The sequence below is a fragment of the Ptiloglossa arizonensis genome, chromosome 1, assembly GCF_051014685.1.
Source record: "Ptiloglossa arizonensis isolate GNS036 chromosome 1, iyPtiAriz1_principal, whole genome shotgun sequence".
Lineage (NCBI taxonomy): Eukaryota > Metazoa > Arthropoda > Insecta > Hymenoptera > Colletidae > Ptiloglossa > Ptiloglossa arizonensis.
The window spans coordinates 30,570,193-30,591,038 of record NC_135048.1 but is presented as its reverse complement, the minus strand read 5'-3'; the positions used below and the strand labels follow the sequence as shown (position 1 = coordinate 30,591,038).

The window sequence follows — 20,846 nt, the reverse complement described above, 5'->3', positions numbered from 1 at the left end:
GCATTCTTTCGACGTACAACCTATACGTTACGATCCCCCCAGATGCATTCTTTCGGTATGCCAACCATACCCGCTCCCACTTAACATCTAACTGCATTCTTTCCACATGAAAACTGTACATGTTTAACCTTCGGATGCATTCTTTCGACGTACAACCTATACGTTACGATCCCTCCAGATGCATTCTTTCGGTATGCCAACTATACCCACTCCCACTTAACATCCAACTGCATTCTTTCTACGTGAAAACTGTACATGTTTAACCTTCGGATGCATTCTTTCGACGCGCAACCTATACGTTACGATCCCCCCAGATGCGTTCTTTCGATGCACAACCTATACGTTACGATCCCCCCAGATGCGTTCTTTCGACGCACAACCTATACGTTACGATCCCCCCAGATGCATTCTTTCGACATGCCAACTATACCCACTCCCATTTAACATCCAACTGCATTCTTTCCACGTGAAAACTGTACATTTTTAACCTTCGGATGCATTCTTTACCTTACGATCCCCCCAGATGCGTTCTTTCGACGTTCCCACTATACCCGCTCCCGCTACCCGTCGCGATCGCGTCACAGGCCACCGTTACCCTCAAAAAATGGCCCATTGTCGGCCATTATACCGTCGGTTCTTTGTCACACGGAACGAATTCCCGTAGCTTATTCTCCATCGCGCAATAAAACTTTCCCTCGCGCCTAAAAAATGCCCCGTGCATTCACCGCGCGCTTTCGAACGCCCGTATCGAAAAAAACTGATTTTCCCGCGGACAATGGGGTCTCGTCGAGATGTCGCAGGTGGCGAGTTCGGGTCCCGTGACGCGTGCAACGCGCTCCCGCTGTTTTTTTCACGGCTGGCGGGCGACGATTCCGCGGTGACCGCGCGCACCATCGGAGTTATGACAACACACGGCGACCGCGGGGTGGGGAGAGGACACGATCGGAGAGGAGCCTCCCGATGTGTATCGGCAGGTGTTCGTCGACCGATCGATCGCCGGAAATCCAGCAGGCGCGGCCGTGGCAGTATCGCTATTTTTCGTTTCGAAAATCTCTCTCTTTCTCTCTCTCTCTTTCTGTTTCTTTCTCTTTCTCTCTTATTCTCTCATTCTCTCTTTCAGTTTCTTTCTCTTTCTCTCTTATTCTCTCATTCTCTCTTTCTGTTTCTTTCTCTTTCTCTCTTATTCTCTCATTCTCTCTCTCTGTTTCTTTCTCTTTCTCTCTTATTCTCTCATTCTCATTCGGTTTCTCTGTATCGTCGATCGACACACCGGCTAACGAAACGCGTTTGCGACGGTCCTCGAGCCGTATACCGAATTCCCTTTGAAAATCGAAACGCCCGAGCGTTCTGCTTGCACCTCGATACTCTCACGCGAAATCATTCTCCCTGAATATACACGAGTCCGGTGCGCGAGCATGCTCGCGCTCGCGCGCAAACGAGCGGGCCGAGATCGACGGAAAAATAAATTATGACGCTGCGTGGGAAATATCGAACGGGGGTGGCATGAATATTTACGGTGGTTCGGGTTTTCCACGATGGAAGACGAGTTCGAGCGATCGATCGGATCCATTGATACACACCGATCGATCGAATGTACAAATTATTTGCAAATCGTGCTGGCCGACGTCGAGGGCTACGGGTACCATCGGTGTCGATGCCGCGACGTTGGAAATATTTTATGGAATTTTTACGCCGGGACCGCTATCGATTCGTAGCGCAACGGGTTGTCCAATGGGACGAATCTATACCTGGCAGTTCGTTTTTAATAATTTTAAGAAGACAAGGTCTCGAGAAGTCCCGCGATCTTTATTAATTTCGTAACTCGTTGCTTTGAGATTGTTTTTTTTATTGTACATTTATTCCATGGAAAGAACGATCAAGTATTTTTCCACGGTATCTTGGAATTTTATTCTTGGATACTTTTTTATTAACGATATTACCGAAGTTGTGGCATAAAGTGAATTTTTATTATCGTCGAAGAAGATTTCTGTTTGTTTTGTATTTTTTAGTTTGACATTTTTATTGGAACGTGGGGAAAGAAGATTATGTACATTATTATTATTATTCGAACCGTCGATTGTTGTTATCGTTCTCTTGATATTTGATCCGGGCACCTTTCACACGAATAATAAATGCATTCCTCGCAAAGGGTTTCGTTTCCGCGTAAAATGGCTTCGAATATTCAACGAGCCCGCTCGTGTTTATCTCGGTTTGACGTACTTGGCTTGGAACAGGTAAACTCCTGTTCGTGTTGGTATTTATAAACACGTTCGCGTTTCATCCGTCCTGTTCCTGTGTCACCAAGAATTCGTGTATCGTTAATTAGAAGAGCACGGATGCGTTATTCAACATCGGGGTCAATATTACCCTAATTGGAAGAATAAAGGACTTGGACAGCCGAGAATTCGTTTAATTTTCTCGACCAAGTTCGTTTCATAAACACCCGGGCACGGGTGAAAATCTACCGATCTCTATCCAGGTATCATTAATTAATGCAAACGGAACAACGGCGATTATTTTGTAATATGTTACGTTTATGTACAACGCAGAGTTACAGAAAAATGTTAGTAGAACGAAATCAATTACTCGAGTTGATTATCCATCGTATATAAATTATTGAAATGCTTGTTTTTTTTTATCGTGCACTTAATTTTCGAAGAAGAATCGCATATGGTACAATTCGTTTGAAAGATTTCGTTTCGTCTCCGCGCGAGTATTCTCGTACTCGGAGTTCAACGCGGGCTCTTGGAAACTTTCGACCAATCAACGTCGATGTGTTTCGCGTAGTAGCGCGGGAACTTGTAACAAACTGGAGCAATATAAGCGAGAAAGGACTTACTCGTTTCCGGAATTCTCGTATCGTGAGCGACTAGAAGCTGGGCCGCGAGCGTGGCCCGGTGTCCGGAAGTACTCTCAGCTACGCACTCGTATCTCCCACTGTCCTCAGGCTTCGCGGAGGATATCACCACTTTCGATCTCCGCCTGAAAAACAGATAACGTCTACGTTGAATCGTCTACAATCTTCCGTCACCGAAGAACGAAACGCAACAGTATTATCCTGATCCTTTCGCTTAGGAATGTGTCGCGTGATAATTAAAAATTTGATACAAAAAATGTCGATCTCCAACTAATTTGTTGAACTCGTTTGCGAACTCTGTTATTTTCTTTTGTATTACATTTTAATTGTGGTATCGTCGGTTATAGATTCGTGGGGATTTAATCACGGATTAAGACTGATCTGTCTCTTATGTGTCGATACAATTTTTATATCTGTTCTTGTCCTGAGTGTCCTGCGTTATGTAAAGAGTGCTTTATTATGGGAACGGAAAGAGTCTCATGAGTTGTTATGGGAACGTATGCAAAAGGAATTTCGGTTATCAGCGGTCTGTCGTATGGAGTATCATGCGTTGTTATGGGAACGTGTGCAAAAGGAACGTTATCGGTTTTTTTGGTAGGGTTACGAATGATTTCTACAGGTATTTAAATTTCCACGTGACTGGAAGTTTCGAAGCGTGTCTCAAAGTTCCAGCGAGCGCCAGAATCGAGAGGCCACGCATTCCACGCGCAAAATTGAATCGAAAACGTGCAATAACGTTTCACCGTACGTACGGGGCATTATTGGCGAGAAAATCGATCTCGAAAATGGATGGCGCGCGCGCACGTTCCACGAGTTTCGACTCGTTCTCATTGGCCCTCCACTTGCGTTCCCGTACACTTAATTACGATAAAATAATATTTATCGTCGCAAATTATACCGTGAGATCCGCTGAAACGAATTTCGGGAAAAACGAGCGCGCGCTCTCGGAAATAAATGTTCTCGATAACCAAGTATTTTACAGATAAAATTATATTCTTTGGTTTTCTTCTTTTTTATTTATTTCTGCGGGTAGAATCATCACCGTATTGGTCATAGTAGTTACAAGACACCTTGTACAGCGATGGAGTTACCGATTTAATAATCCGATTTTTGGATGCAATTATTTGGTATTCAGTGACGTACAATAATGTTACAGATTCACTCTCGAAAAATTCAATTTTTGCGTTAATAGTAACCTCTAGAAATATCAGAAAAGATAATTCGCATCGAATTCGAGTTTTCGTTACATTTGCACAGTTCGTTTTCTTTAGAATTATTCGCGACGGTGTAGAAAATTTCTCAAGTGCCCCCCTTTCGTCGAATATGGATATTTCGTGCCCCGAGGGGTCGAGGAGGGCTCGTTCCTGGCGCCAAATAATTACACTCGTAGGGTAATCTCGATCGATGCCAAAGATTGGATTACTTCGTTTATTATCTTTTCGATAGGTACACGGTTCTCGAGGCGGTCTCGATTCGTGTACCCTCGTCTGGTCCCGGGAGAAGATTCCGTAAAGTTCGGGGCAAACAGGAAGTTTTGCCCGCGCTTCCGGAGAACCGAGTACCCCTTCCCGAGCCGTGAGCCTTCCGCGCTGGTTTAGAACGACCTGAAATTTCTGGACTTCTATCCGCGGATAGAGTGTGCACCGGGGGCTTCGTAGGGGGGCAGGGTGGGGCGGGTACGACGGGGTAGAAACTCGTTTTTCCGTATGAAGAAGCCAGGAACTTCTGTAGGAGCTCTCCGAAGTTGCTCTCGAGACGGCGGGAAATTTAATAACTTTACGAACGCCCGTGGATTACCGACGTTGAAATTCCGGCGTAACGCAAATATCGATGGCGATCGATGCGACCATTTCGCGCGCTCGACCTTTATTTTATCTCGAGCGTCTACGCGAGACGTACACGAGACGTTTTGCAAACTTCGGGATTGGAGGACCGTTTCGCTGGAAGTTCACGTCGAATGGGGAAAGGGTGAGGGAAAGGGTCATAGTACCGGACGAAGGGGGTCACTGACTCAGCTCGAAGGGGTACGCCGGTAAGTTTGGATAGAAATATTAATTTTCTTTGAATTTTGTCGAAGCAGTGATAGGTGAAGGTGTTTGGTGAATTTTATTGGAAAATTTTGGAAAGGGAGAATATTCAAGGGGGTCCAACTCATCGGTGCCCTTCTTGAGAGGGTACTATAATTTAGATACAGAATTTAGTTCGTATTCTGTTGAAGTATTGTCTTGAGAACATGTTTGGTGAATTTTATTGGAAAATTTGAGAAAGGGGGAATATTCAAGGGGGTCCAACCCACCGGTGCCCCTCTTAAGGGGGTAGTATAGTACAATATACAAAATTTGGTTCGAATTTCGTCGAAGAACTGCTTCGAGAACATGTTTGGTGAATTTTATTAGAAAATTTAAGAAAGGGAAAATATTCAAGGGGGTCGAACCCACCGGTGCCCTCTTAAGGGGGTACTATAGTTTAGATACTGAATTTGGTTTGAATTTTGCCAAAGCAGTGATAAGTGAAAGTGTATGATGAATTTTATTAGAAAATTTGAGAAAGGGCAAATATTCAAGGCGGTTGAATTCCCTTAAGATTGGATTGTGCTCCCCTTAAGAGGGTATTATAATTTAGATACAGAATTTAGTTCGCATTCTGTTGAAGTATTGTCTTGAGAACATGTTTGGTGAATTTTATTGGAAAATTTGAAAAAGGGAGAATATTCAAGGGGGTCGAACCCACCGGTGCCCCCCTTAAGGGGGCACTATAGTACAAAATACAGAATTTGGTTCGAATTTCGTCGAAGCATTACCTTTAGAACATGTTGGATGAATTTTATTGGAAAATTTGAGAAAGGGAGAATATTTAAGGGGGTACAACCCACCGATGCCCCTCTTAAGGGGGTATTATAGTACAATATACAGAATTTGGTTCGAATTTTGTCGAAACACTGCATAGAGAACGTGTCCAGTGAATTTTATTAGAAAATTTGAGAAAGGGAGAATATTCAAGGGGGTCGAACCCACCGGTGCCCCTCTTAAGGAGGTACTATAATTTAGATACTGAATTTGGTTTGAATTTTGTTAAAGCAGTGATAAGTGAAAGTATCTGGTGAATTTTACTGGAATATTTGGGAAAGGGAGAATATTCAAGGGAGTCGAACCAACCGGTGCCCCCCTTAAAAGGGTACTATAATTTAGATACAAAATTTAGTTCGCAATCTGTCGAAGCATTACCTTGAGAACATGTTTGGTGAATTTTATTGGAAAACTTGGGAAAGGGAAAATATTCAAGGGGGTCGAACCCACCGGTGCCCCCCTTAAGGGGGTACTGTAGTACAATATACAGAATTTGGTTCGAATTTCGTCGAAGCATTACCTTGAGAACATGTTGGATGAATTTGATTGGAAAATTTGAGGAAGGGAGAATATTTAAGGGGGCCCAACCCACCGGTGCCCCTCTTAAGGGGGTATTATAGTCTAAATACAGAATTTGGTTCGAATTTTGTCGAAACACTGCATCGAGAACGTGTGCAGTGAATTTTATTGGAAAATTTGAGAAAGGGAGAATATTCAAGGGGGTCGAACCCACCGGTGCCCCTCTTAAGGAGGTACTATAATTTAGATACTGAATTTGGTTTGAATTTTGTTAAAGCAGTGATAAGTGAAAGTATCTGGTGAATTTTACTGGAATATTTGGGAAAGGGAGAATATTCAAGGGAGTCGAACCAACCGGTGCCCCCCTTAAAAGGGTACTATAATTTAGATACAAAATTTAGTTCGCAATCTGTCGAAGCATTACCTTGAGAACATGTTTGGTGAATTTTATTGGAAAACTTGGGAAAGGGAAAATATTCAAGGGGGTCGAACCCACCGGTGCCCCCCTTAAGGGGGTACTGTAGTACAATATACAGAATTTGTTTCGCATTCCGTCGAAGCATTACCTCGAGAAAGTGCCCGGTGAATTTTATTGCAAACTTTGAGAAAGTCGACATATTTAATTGGGTCGCGTGTACCAGCCCCCCCTACCTCGCCCCCTGAGGGGTTACTTTAACCTAGACAGAGAATTTTATAACGCGGATGGAATTCGAGATATTATACTTCGAAAGTTTGCACCGTCGCGTCGTTTGCACGCATCTCGGCGAGCTTGTAGAATTTGTTCCACCTCCCCCTCCATCCTCTTCCGCAAAAAGTAGAAAAATGTTGTCAATACCCAGCGGCTACGAGGAGAATGCAAAAATCAAGCCGGATTGTGTTTTCCTCTCGTGTATTCGAACGAAGAAAAGCAGCAACGAAATTCATTCCGATCCAATTATTCTCCCGCGTAGAAAAGAAGAAAAGTGAAAGAAAAAAATGAAAATACAAAAAAAAAAGAAAAAGGAAAACGAGGAAACGACCAACCCTCAATATTCGTCCGAAAATACCAGACTGCCCCCCTCGAGCGATCTCGCATGCACGCGCTCGCGAGATTCGGAGATACCGGCACCAAGAGCGAGAGATAGAGATAGAGAGAGTGTGAGAGAAAGAGATAGAGATAGAGAGAGAGAAAGAAAGAGAGAAGTAGAGAGAGAGAGAAGCTGAAACGGACACAGGGAGGGGGTTGGACGAGTAAAAAAGGGAGCTGGTCGCTGTCTGCAGCGGAGAGAGGGGGAGAACAGACGAGAAGCTACAGTGAGCGACCGAGAGAGACTGCAACGGTGAACGAACAGGAGCGAGTGAGAGAACCGTACGATGGATCCTGCAGGGAAGAGTTTCTAATTTGGTGCCGCGGCAAAAATCGACACTCCGTCTAGACTACCGGCGCTCTCCGCTTAGCGCGCGTATATATGCCACCGCGAGAGAGAAGAAGCTTCGTGGATCGGGACAGAGGGGAGTATACGGCCCGCGGATGAACCGAGAGAGAGAGAGAGAGAGAGAAAGATAGAGAGAGAGGGTGGCACGACAGAGAGGGCCAAACCGAGATTTCTATTTATGTATTCCGCCTCGTTCATGCCTCAGCCCTGTCTTTCGCGTTCTCCTTTCATCTCGTTACGTTTTTGCGGCCAGCTACCCCGAGATCCCTCCTCTCCTGGGCCGCACCGTGCCCTCCCCTCCCACCACTCGCAGTAACCCTTTGACGCGTGGCCAAAGAGGATCGATCCCCGTGGATTTTCTAACGACCGGACCGTCCGGGGATCGTGCGCCATTTTCCCGCGGGAAAACCCTTCCGGAAAGTTTTTCGCGTGCAGAATACGCCCTACGGTTCGTTTCCAGTTTCCACGTTTCCGGTGAAACCATCCACGTGGCACCGCTCGCGCGCGCTTACGCGTCGGAACGCCTTTTTAGAGGATGCGGTTTCGCTCGCATTCGAGAGACCCTCTGGTACGCGCGGGACGCTTTCAAACCTCGAGGAGGATTCCGGGCTTTTTCGGTAATAGGTTCGAGCAACAGCGATGAGTCCATCCCGCCCAGCACCGTGCTCGTTGAGTTTCGAGTTTCTTTGAGCGCGAGAATTATATCCGAGCGGTTCGGTGTTTGTACACGCGATGCTCGCGATTAAGGGCTCAGCGCTAAAGGCTCAGCTCTCTTTGCCGGATTTTCTTTGAAGACGAGTGGCTAATTTTATTAACTGCCGATCCATCGATTCGTTGGAGATATAGCGAACCGGGCTGTTGAATTTTGGGAAGCTTGGGGCATTTAGGAGGGATTACTGATCGGGAGGTGGTGGACGAAGGTTGGGGATAAAATATCGGGGAAGTTTTGGTGTATCGGTTGTGGTTTAATCGGGACGATTGTAACGAGACAAACTGCGTCAATTCGAAACGGTTACCGCGATTGTTCAATTTATGACGTTTTTGTGAGGTAGGTTGAACATTGTCCTGTAATTGATATTACGACGAGATATGGGAATAATTTTCAAAGCAGGTACTCCACCTGTTTTATTTAACATTCTCGCCTCTGTACTATATGCGCGAGCATTCCGGTGTAGTTTTCATAAAATGAGAACAAAATATCACTGCGAAAGGATTCAAGCGTCGAATTTATAGCGGTATTTAGAGCCGCGTTTAAAAATTGTTTTATAATTGATATTACCCCGAGGTGTGTGGGAATCATTTTTATAATAGATACTCCGCTTGTTTTATTCGAAATGATATTTCCTCTCGGTACGATTCGCGTGGACAGGAGTGGTAGTGTATTTTTTTTTTTACGAAACGGGAACAAAATAGGAGTATCGTAGAGTAGTGTATTTTTTTCGAAATGAAAATAAAGTACGGATATTGTACAAGAGTGTATTTTTCAAAATGAGGAAGTACGAATATTGCACAGTAGTGTATTTTTTTTTAAAATGAGAAAATACGAATATTGGATAATAGTGTATTTTTTTGGAAAAATGAGAACAAAATACGAATACTGCACAGTAGTGTATTTTTTCAAAATGAGAACAAAATACGGTACAGTACAAAATATTGCACAAAAGTGTATTTTTTCAATAGGAGATAGTACGAATATTGCACAGTAGTGTATTTTTTTTTTAAATGAAGACAAAATACGAATATTGCACAGTAGTGTATTTCTTTGGAAAAATGAGAACAAAATACGAATACTGCACAGTAATGTATTTTTTCAAAATGTGAACAAAATACGGTACAGTACAAAATATTGTACAAAAGTGTATTTTTTCAATAGGAGAAAATACGAATGTTGGGCAGTAGTGTATTTTTTTTTAAATGAAGACAAAATACGAATATTGCACAGTAGTGTATTTCTTTGGAAAAATGAGAACAAAATACGAATACTGCACAGTAGTGTATTTTTTCAAAATGAGAACAAAATACGGTACAGTACAAAATATTGTACAAGAGTGTATTTTTTCAAAATGAGAAAATACGAATGTTGGGCAGTAGTGTATTTTTTTCAAAATGAGAACAAAATACGAATATTGCACAGTAGTGTATTTTTTTCAAAATGTGAACAAAATACGGCACAGCACAAAATATTGTACAAGGGTGTATTTTTTCAAAATGAGAAAATACGAATATTGGACAGTAGTGTATTTTTTTTCAAAATGATAACAAAATACAAATATCGCACAGTAGTGTATTTCCTTTTTTAAACAAGAACAAGATACGTATCTTTTTTTTAAATAAGGACAAAATACCGATACTGTACAAGAGTGTATTTTCTTCAATGAGAAAATACGAATATCGCACAGTAGTGTATTTTTTTCAAAATGAGAACAAAATACGAACACTGTACAGTAGTGTATTTTCTTCAATGAGAAAATACGAAATCGCACAGTAGTGTATTTTTTTCAAAATGAGAACAAAATACGAACACTGTACAGTAGTGTATTTTCCCTCAAATCTAGAAAATACGAATATCGCGCAGTAATATATATTTTCTCGAATCGAAGAAATACGAATATCGCGCAGCGGTGTACTTTTTCGAAATGAGACCGAAGTACGTGTATCTTCCAGTGGTGAATTCTTTTTTCCACTTGTTAAAATGAAAACAAAATGAGAATGTCACGGTGAAAGGGTTGAAGCGCAACTTCGTAACTCCGTCGACAAGCGCAAACCCCCGATGATCTAAAAAGTAATTTCTCGCGAAACTTCGGAGCGGAGACTTTCAAGTAACACGCGAATATTTCTCGTCGGTGTCGTCGAAAACGTTAACATCGTCGAAGCCCGGAAATTAAAGGGGGTGGACGGTGGTTCCGGGGGCGAGGTCCCCGAGGCCGGTTCGAACGGGAAGCCCCGGCTTCCACGACTAGAGGAACTCTGAAAAGCGTCGGAGGCTTTCGATTATGGGTACTCCGATATTCCGCGAAGTGGTGCCACCGGCGGTAAGATTAGGCGGTAACTCTGTAAGCTTAGTCGGCCTTAGCCTTAAGAATGGATTTTACGATGATCCTAAGTGAATGCATCCCTGTCGACTTTCCACGCGAGATAAGTGCGACCTTAGGAGGAACTCTCGTAAGTTCCTGTTAACATTTCAATAAAGCGACAGACCTTGCAGTGATTTACAATCACCCATCGCTTCTCCTTGAGCCGGAACTCTGGTATTTTACACCCTGGCCATTATTCGTTTCCTTGGTTCGAGATACTAAGGTTAAATAATACTCCAAGTGTGACGAAAATGTGACTCGGTGGGAGCAAGTACTCTGGACACTTGGAGAGAATACTTCTCTTTGGTGGTATTTGACTCGACTAAGAAATTTCGATCTTGTAGTGATTTACAATCTCTCACCACTTTTCCTTGAGCTGGAACTCTGGTATTTTACACCCTGGCCATTATTCGTTTCCTTGGTTCGAGATACTAAGGTTAAATAATACTCCAAGTGTGACGAAAATGTGACTCGTTGGGAGCAAGTACTCTGGACAGTTGGAGAGAATACTTCTCTTCGGTGGTATTTGACTCGACTAAGAAATTTCGACCTTGAAGTGATTTACAATCTCCCACCACTTCTCCTTGAATTGGAACTCTGGTATTTTACACCCTAGTTATTCGTTTCCTTTGTTCTTAATAGTAAGGTCCAATAATACTCCGAGTGTGTCGAAAATGTGACTCGTTGGAAGCAAGTACTCTGGACACCTGGAGAGAATACTTCTTTTCGTTAGTATTTGGCTCGATATACATTCTCGACTAAGAAATTTCCATTTTTCAATTTTTTATCTTCTTCACTCGAGAAAAATACACTATTTCCACGAAAATGCGAGTTTTCTATTGATATCTCCCTTTAACAAATTATCTATTACCTACTTTCGATATATAAATTACATCTGCAAAGTAGAAAATTTCGAGACGAGAGAATCGGTGCTGTTAACTCATTTGGAAAACAAAGATAAATATTTCTTTACGAATAACGTCCCGTGATGACCAATGGAAACGAGGTTACGTTGAAAAATAATACAAGATCACCGCGTAGAAAATTGTTCGGTTGAGAAATGTTGTTGCTGCTTTCCGTTCGTCAAGAAAATATCCTTCTCGAGCCCGATGAACGATTTTCAATTCCGTGCCACGCGTTGGTTCGCGAATACCGGGTTCCTCGAGTTAACCGGATCGCCCCGGCGCTTTTCTCTCGTCATATTTCCCCGTTCATCGCGTAACGAGCGAGACCCAATTCACGTCGGCCGCTCCATAAATCTCGCGAGCGCAATAACGTTCTCGCGCCGCGGCGTTCGCGAAATCACCGTTCAACCCACGTATCATCTGCACCCTGCTTTCAGCCGGTAGGGAGGGGGTGGGTTCGCCGATGGAGAGAAACGAGCAAACTGCGTCTATTCGTAGCGATGTTAATTCGAGAAGAAATCACAAGCCGATTGTGTATTCCCGGCTAGGAGTCTCGAAAAAGAAACAAAAAACAACCGTCCCTCGAACCGACCTGAAAGAGGGATGATTGATTATGCACGGTAATGGAAATGACATCGAGCGTTTTGTCCCGATTCCCAGTTTTCAATTATCTAATTGAATACGGATCCAACGGTTTCATAATATGCGCGCGTACGTGCTGCGTTACCTTAATTCACGACCGATGCGAGAATTTTCGTAAATTTTGCGGGAAATTATTGCAGTCGTACCCGCTTTCAAGCGACACGAGTCGCGCTTGAAAGCGGGGTAACCTTTGTCTTGTAACTGAGAGACTAATAACGATGGCTCGCGCGCACTGGATAAACGTAATTGGTAATGAGAAGGTCGACGATCTTGAATCCGGGGTGATTATCGAAAATTCCTGCGGCGGACTTCGAAAGTATTCAATACAAACGAGAATGGTGTACATTTTATTTTATCGGTGAACTTTGCAAGTAATTTGCACCTCCTTCTGTGTGGTATGGAAAATAGTTTTTTTTGTTGGAAGTCATACTTCTGGAAGAATAATAGCTTTTGATCGGTTTGAAGAAACTACTAGGGAGAAAGTTTCCTTTGCCTCGGACGAATACACCGATAGAGGAGAAGCTAATCTCGACAATGATTATTATATAATATATATATCACACGTTACTTATCTCGGTAATTAATTGTTTATGCTTTTGAAAGTATGAGTGTCGTATTCGGAGTGCTCACAAGTCTAGTCTTCTTCTAGAGATCACGAACAAAATAATTTATCAGAGGATTCGAATAGGACTTGGAATAACCAGTCCTATTCAATTTATCGGGGATGGATGCGAAACAACCTAAGGAACTCTACTCTTCAGAAATTACGAGCACCCTCGCTCTTTGTTCACTTTTACTAGAGTCAATTCCATCGCGAATAAGATCCAATGGTTTGAATTTTGACCATAATTTCTGGGTAACTCCCACAGTGTGTTCTCGGGGGTACTTAGGATCACTTTAATGAATCGAACATGTATTTAATAGGAAGGATGTTTATCAGAAAGTTTGACTCAGAATAACCAGTCCTCTCCTACTCGAATAATCGAGTATAGATTCGAAGAATCTACTTTTCAGAAGTACTCTACTTTGCTCAAGAACTCTACAAGATTACTTAGAATCACGTTAATGGATCGATGTGTTCAATAGGAAGTACATTTATCAGAAAGTTTGACTCAGAATAACCAGTCCTCTCCTACTCGAATCATTCGAATAATCTACTCTTCAGAAGTACTCTACTCTACTCAAGAACTCTACTCTTTAGAAGTACTCTACTCTACTCAAGAACTCTACTCTTCAGAAGTACTCTACTCTACTCAAGAACTCTACTCTTCAGAAGTACTCTACTCTACTCAAGAACTCTACTCTTCAGAAGTACTCTACTCTACTCAAGAACTCTACTCTTCACAAGTACTCTACTCTACTCAAGAACTCTACTCTTCACCAATCGCAAGAACCTTTGTCCATTTCTACTCGAGACAATTCTATCACGTCGTAAAACCCGATCGTCCGAATTTTGACCACAGTCTCTCTACTCTACTCAAGAACTCTACTCTTCCGCAATTACAAGAACCTTTGTCCATTCCTACCGGAGACAATTCTATCACGTCGTAAGACCCCATCTTCCGAATTTTGACCACAATCTCCCGAGAAGTCCCACTGTCTGTCCTTCACGGTGCTTAGGTGATCCGATCGAACGCATGTTTAATGGGGTAGCGTCGGTACGCGAACAGCGAACGTGGACTATCGGTCTAGTAATGGAAACGGCATGTCCTCGGTGGGGGCGAAAAAGAGATACACGTCGGATGGTGGTGTAACGATGGTGGGGGAAACGGCTTTCTTCGCCTCTACCCCTCCCCGCCCGTTCTGTTTTTCTTCCAGCCTGTAGAAGCAGTTAATGGTTTTCTGTTGGCCGGCTGCCTCGCCGCGTTAATGCTTCTGCCGCTTGAATGGAGCCCCCCTCCTTCGTTCTCCCCTCTCCCGGTTTTCGTTCCGCGCCTACGACCCCTCACCGCTCCTGGACCGACGAAATTCTTCCGGGAGCGATTCTATCGACGAAAGCCCGGCGCGTTTTGTATCGCGGACATCGACACGAATAACTTCTCGAGGACGCTCGACGTCGTTCCTCCATTGTCCCCTCGTCAAGCTTTCGCCCTCCCTTTCGACCTCCCTTTCGACCTCCCTTTCGACTCCGTTCGACCCGAAACGGTCATCGAGCAACGAGGAACCGACGAGAACTTCAACCCTGCGCGGTCGTCTTTGTTAACACCGGCTCGTTTCGAAGGTGTTTCGTTTATTTCATTTTTTTTCTCGAATTTCCCGCGAAACGTGTTCAAGGATCTTCGATCTGTCACGTTCTTTACTCCTCCCCCCTTTTACTTGTCCGGTTCCATCGTCTCTTTTGTTAACGTTTCGACTCCTCGAATTTCCACTCCGCGAACGATAAATAAATCGACGACTTTGGGATAAAATAATGAATACGTTCCACGGGAAATTAGAAACTGGAGAAACGAAGTGCGAGCGGGACGACGAGAGATTTGAATAAAGAGGGAAAGAATTGTAAGGAAACTGTACAAGTGTTGCAATGAAAAAGGAATAGTTACAAACATAAATCATTCCGTAATTTGACGAAAAATTCTCTCCAAATTATTTTTGCCGAATACTTCATCGAATGCATAATACGATGCATACATAAACAGTATAACATAATATTAATAACGTAAAGTGTACAAAATATACTTCTACAGTAATTATTGTGTTATTCGAAAAATCAAACGCGACAATTAAATATTGGGTCGTTCGGGAAGTGATTTCGTTTTCCAAAATGGACAATATATAATTTAGTAAAATGTTTATACACTCTAAAAAGATCGTGTTTCATTTTTACAAAAAAAAAAAGAAAAAAAAACGAGAAGACTTCCCGAACAACCCAATATAACGATAAATTAACTCTTTGCGTTTGTAACATCGAATTCGTAGAATCTGTAGACGTGGTCGATAATTTTGTCTCGCGAAGGGGTGTACCGTTTGAATAAAAGGTTGAAGAAGCGAGGGTCTGGTCGAACGGCGGAAGAATGTCGCGAGACGAGCGAAAAATGTGTCGAGTCCGCTAATCTGAAAGAGTCGCGGGCTCATCGAGGAGTCGTCTGACTTACGAGCGACGCGACTCGTCCCCTCTCCACCCCAACCCACCCCCACCCCGTCGGCGGTTGATTCGTCGCGCTCGAACGAAGCGAGTTCGGTCGCGTTTCGTCGGACGAGGCGGTATCGAATTACGCCGGTGTCGTCTGGAAGTCACCGGGCGGCTCGTGGCTGATTTAACGAATCAGTTACGTCGCCGAGATACGAATAACGATGGCCAGACAACGCGACGCTTCTCGGTAACCCCCGACGGAGGACCACGGGAGGAAGAGAGACCGAGTCTGCTAATTTTAACCGGGACAGCTCAGTGCCGTAGCGCTCCGTTCAGCCGAGCGAGTTTTCGCGCTTCGGTCATCTCGCATTTTCTTCCTGATGCCGCTGCGTCTGGCCGACGAATATCTGCCTTTCCCGCGGGTTTCGATCGAGTTCCTTTACCCGTTACTCATCCGTGTCTTTTATCGCGACGCAATCTCGAGAATCGAGACTTCGAGGACTCTGGTCACGTGGATTCACGTCGCTCGGATTAAGTGGGATTCTTCGACAACGGGACGTTTTGTACTGAGCGGAGAAGAATTAAGTATTATAAATTGTCGAGGAAATTGTAAATTAGAGGAAAATGTTAAGTAATGGGAGAATAGAGGAGCAATAGAAGTTTTATATAGATAATTATTTCTTTTTGATGGAAGGTCGATTAGGATATTAATTATTTCTTTTTAAATAAGGTAGAAATGTCGTTTGATACGTGTCTGAGATGGTAATATAAATACAATTTTTAATGAGTGGAATGGAAAGTTTATACAATTTTTCTTTTGTGTAATATGTACGAGAAAGAGAATTCTGAGAAGGTACGATTTTTGTTCGTGGATGTAAATAACGCGCGGTTAACGAAAGACGAGACGAGGAGAATTGTTATTTCGGAGTAAGTTTTGAAATCTCGTGCAGCTTATAAGTTGGTTCTTGGGCGGTTCGTGTTCCACTGAAATGTTACGGCGAGACATCAAAACCGGGTAGTTTCGAAGCAGCGCAAAGATCAGGTGGCTCGCGAAGGTCAAAACTTGTTGAAATGACGGTCCACGGGGGACGTGGAATTCATCGCGCGGGCCAGGAAAATCCGTGTGGCTTAACGAGCAACCGCAAGAGTTGAATCCCTTCGGGACGGGGATCTAGACTATTTCTCAGACACAGTCTGCCGGGACGCTCCGCGTCGGAGTTCGCCTTCCGTTTGGGGAATCAAGGTGGCCTTCTGGACCTTCTGGATGTTCGTTGATCAGCGAAACTCACCAGAATTACGCCGGAGTTAACGCGCCGCAGCTCGTTTCGCGTTATCGTTCCCCTCTGTATTAAGATTACATCCAACGATAGCAGTTAAATACGAGATTGACCCGAATTAGCTGCGAGTTTCCACGCGTGTAATGCGCGTCTTAATGCGCAACGAGCCTTGAATAACCGATCGAATTTTACCCCTTGAATAACTTAGCTCGAGCTGTGATTACTGTTGCTGCGTACTTTTTGCGCGTGAAGTAGCAGATCTGGATGGAAAGAGATGGAATTTCGGGAGAAGAAAGTATCTTCCCCGGATAACTGATCGAATTATACCTCTCGGATAACTGAACGGTAGACGTCGCTGTATCGTCTTATGAAGTGTCAGGTTCGAATAAGAAAAGAACTCTACTTTGAGGGAGAAAAGGTTGCCTTACCCGGATAACTGATAGGTAATAGATTCAGTATACGATTATTTCGAAAGGACTTCACCATAATTGATATCGAGCCTTGAATAACCGATCGAATTTTACTCCTTGAATAAATTAGCTCGAACTGTGATTACTGTTGCTGCGTATTTTTTTGCCTGTAAAGCATGTAGATAGAGAAAGATCGAATTCTTGGAGAAGAAAGTATCTCCCCCGGATAACTGATCGAATTGTACCTCTCGGATAACTGAACGGGAGTCGTCGCTACTGTTGTCGTTGTATCGTCTTACGAAGTGTCAGGTTCGAATAAGAAAAGAACTCTACTTTGAGGGAGAAAAGGTTGCCCTACCCGGATAACTGATAGGTAATAGATTCAATATACGATTATTTCGAAAGAACTTCACCATAATTGATATCGAAGCGAAGCAAAAATCTTAGTCCTTGATATTAGTAGCGAAAATTGTCATCCAGAAACATTTTCTTCGGTCACGTTGGAAATTCCATCCGTGTTATGGGAATCTAGCAGGTTGGAAACGCGTAAGAATTTTCGCTAGTAGAAGTGGAGAAACTCAGCCGCCGCCCAGGGGATTTTTGGTCTTTTGAGGATTCCTGTGACGATCGTGGCAAGATGAACGCCCTCTTTTGGTCAAAGAAGAGCTGCACGATGAAAAACAGCTCGGATTTATGGCGTCCGTCGTTTTTCCGACCGGCTACTCGACTCAAAGCTCGTGCTTCCCGCGTCCACGGACGGCCCCGTCGAAATATCAGAAGAAAGAGCTTCCGTCGAAGCGCAGGTAGTCAAAAGCTCCGCCAGTCGCACGCTCGCTAGGTTATAAATACCGTGACCCATCAATGGCACCGCTACAACCATTCAGAGTCGCGACAGGAACGAAGAAGGTCGGATGGAGTACCATCGAGAGCGCTTTAATGCGCGGACTATGTAAAAAGGGTGGGTAGCACTCCACGAGAGGTCCTGACCCTCTTTCTTTTGTTACTCTTTTATACGGGTCTCTCTCATCCTCGAGACTTTCGCGCGTGGAACGTTTCTGCGATAAATTGTATCGGTGTGTTAAGCCTCGGGACCAATTTTCCAAGATTTTCACGCTTCGATGGAATCGATATTCAACAGCAGTTTCTTCTCCAGTTGGTGTTTTCGCAGCGACAGCCTAGAGTGTTGAAAATGCCAATTTACGCGGCGCGGCAACGGGGGGATTAACCTAATCTTAAAATACGATCCTAAAGTACAGTCGCGTTTGGCGACAATGTTCTGTTCTGGAAGAACTTGGTTCAGTTCACGATACTACGAATATACGCACACTTGAATACGCAAGAGTTCGAACAGTCAAACATTTCGTTACTCGTGGGTGAGAATTGTTGATTATTCCATTACTCAAGGCGTCGGATGGTCGAGTATTCCACTACTCAAGGTTTTAGATAGTTAATTATTTGAATTCGATGCTCAATTATTTCAATATTCGAGTGATCGAATAGTCGAGTATCTCATTACTCAAGTATTCGAATAGTCAAGTACTTTAATACTCAAGGATTCGAATGGTCATGTATTCCAATACTCAAGAATTCGAATAGTCGAGTATTCCAATACTCAAGAATTCGAATAGTCGAGTATTCCAATACTCAAGAATTCGAATAGTCGAGTATTCCAATACTCAAGAATTCGAATAGTCGAGTATTCCAATACTCAAGAATTCGATGCTCAATCATTCCAATATTCAATTGATTAAACAGTCAAGTATCCCAATACTCAAGTATTCGAATAGTCGAGTACTCCAATACTCAAGTATTCGAACAGTCGACTACTCCAATACTCAAGAATTCGATGCTCAATTACTCAAACACTCGAGAATTCGAACAGTATTCGTCATACTCGATAGTTCGAACAATCGAGTATACGAGTAATTCAACGAGTATCCCGTTCCTAATTGGAACGTATCCGCGCGACGGTGTGTTTTCATCGTACAGAAGAGTCGCGCGTGGCTTCTCGATACGTCGTTGCGCGAAGATCGGAATAAAAGTTCTGGAAATAATACTCGGCTCGCGGGTTCTTTAATAAGATATACCTCGTTCTTACGGTCGGCGATAAATTGTAAGCGGGAGGCGAACCGAGCGTGTCGTTTATGTAAAACAGTCTAGTCCGGTGTGTCGCGTTCGTTGATTTATCCGGCGCAATAAACAGACGCGGAAATAAAGGCGTCGCGCGGCGCCTACGTTTTATTTCAATCTTACGCGCGCGGCGCTCGTTGTTCCGCTCGCCACTCAATGTCCAATTCCGTTTCTCACAACGTCGGACGGCCACGGCAATCGTGCGTCTTCGCCAGCAATAATCTCGCGGCCTTTGAACGCGTACCATTTCGCGGAAACAACGCAACGCGCGGGTCAACTATTTTATCCGCTTCCTGCGAGTGCATTTCTGTCCTCTCTCCCGCTCGTATATATTTTTCAACCGCCCTTTGAGTACCACCGGTCGACGTCGTTGCGACTCGAGCAACCTCGGTCAAAGGGCCGTGATATTGCGTCGTTTCTGTTTGCCCTGTGCGTACCACTTTGACCGGAGAATAAACTGTCGTATTATTCCACGCTGTCTCGATATTAATCGCGCGCCGTTTCCGCACTTAACCTCTCCCGACTCTTTGACGAAACGAGGGGAATCTCAATCTTGCTTTGTTCGTGACCGGATTCAATATCAGGGGCTCTTGCCTCGATCCGTAAACCGACGGTTAAACTCTCGATTTACTATTACAATTACGAATGAATTTCCTCCGTGTCTTTGTCTATTCAATTTTTTCTCGATTCCGGGGAGAAGCAGCGAACTTGTATCGAGAGATAACGTTCTCCGTTACGGGGTCAACCGGTCCCCCATGGGCCTACTCAGACGTTGAAGTTTCGAGCAGGAAACATTTATCGGTAATTTTCTCTTTAATTTATAAGCAGGTCATTCCCGAGTATCTTGAAACGAAGTCCTCGAGGGCCATATTACGGGAACGCCCCGGGTATTGGTAAAACGTGTTGCTCGGATACATGATCAGGGCTCCCACCACTGCGTCTCCTCGACCCTCGAACTTCGTTCCATCGTGCACCATGAGTCACTTATTTCGAGATAAAGTATTCTCCACCAGTATCGCATACATGGAAGCCAGCTCGATTTTCGAACATTAAGCGAGGCACTGGTCTCGACGTATTCGAACGCAAATACGATGGAAAACGGTTCGTTCGAGGAATGGGCGATCGTATCTCGTTAAATCGCAGTTGTGCGCAAGTATTCTCTATCGAATTCCAATACTCAAGAATTTGATGCTGATTTATTCCAATATTCAAGTGATCGAATAGTCCAGTATCCCGATACTCAAGGATTTGAATAGTCGAGTATACTAATACTCAAAGATTCGAATAGTCGAGTATGCCAATACTCATGAATTCGATGCTGAATTATTCCAATATTCAAGTGATCGAATAGTCAAGTATTCCGATACTTAAGAATTCGTATAGTCGAGTACTCCAATACTCAAGGATTCGAATAGTCGAGTATTCCAATACTCAAGAATTCGATGCTCAATTATTCCAGTATTCAAGTGATCGAATAGTCAAGTATCCCAATACTCAAGGATTCGAATAGTCGAGTATTCCATTACTGAAGAATTCAATGCTGAGTTATTCCAATACTCAAGTATTCGAATAGTCCAGTACTGCAATACTCAATTCAAATAGTCGAGTATTCCAATATTCAAGAATTCGGTGATCAATTATTCCGATATTCAAGTGATGGAGCAATCAATTATCCCAATACTCAAGGATTCGAATAGTCGA

General features: G+C 43.6%; 1 protein-coding gene across 1 annotated transcript in view; it reads right to left on the bottom strand.

The window, feature by feature from the left end:
• Positions 1-20,846, bottom strand: part of Vn (membrane-bound neuregulin protein vein) — a 510,544-nt gene that overhangs the window by 117,856 nt on the left and 371,842 nt on the right. The window contains exon 3 of the mRNA XM_076310176.1: positions 2,840-2,982. Within this exon, the coding sequence (XP_076166291.1) occupies positions 2,840-2,982 (143 nt within the window). The remainder of the gene's footprint in view (positions 1-2,839; positions 2,983-20,846) is intronic.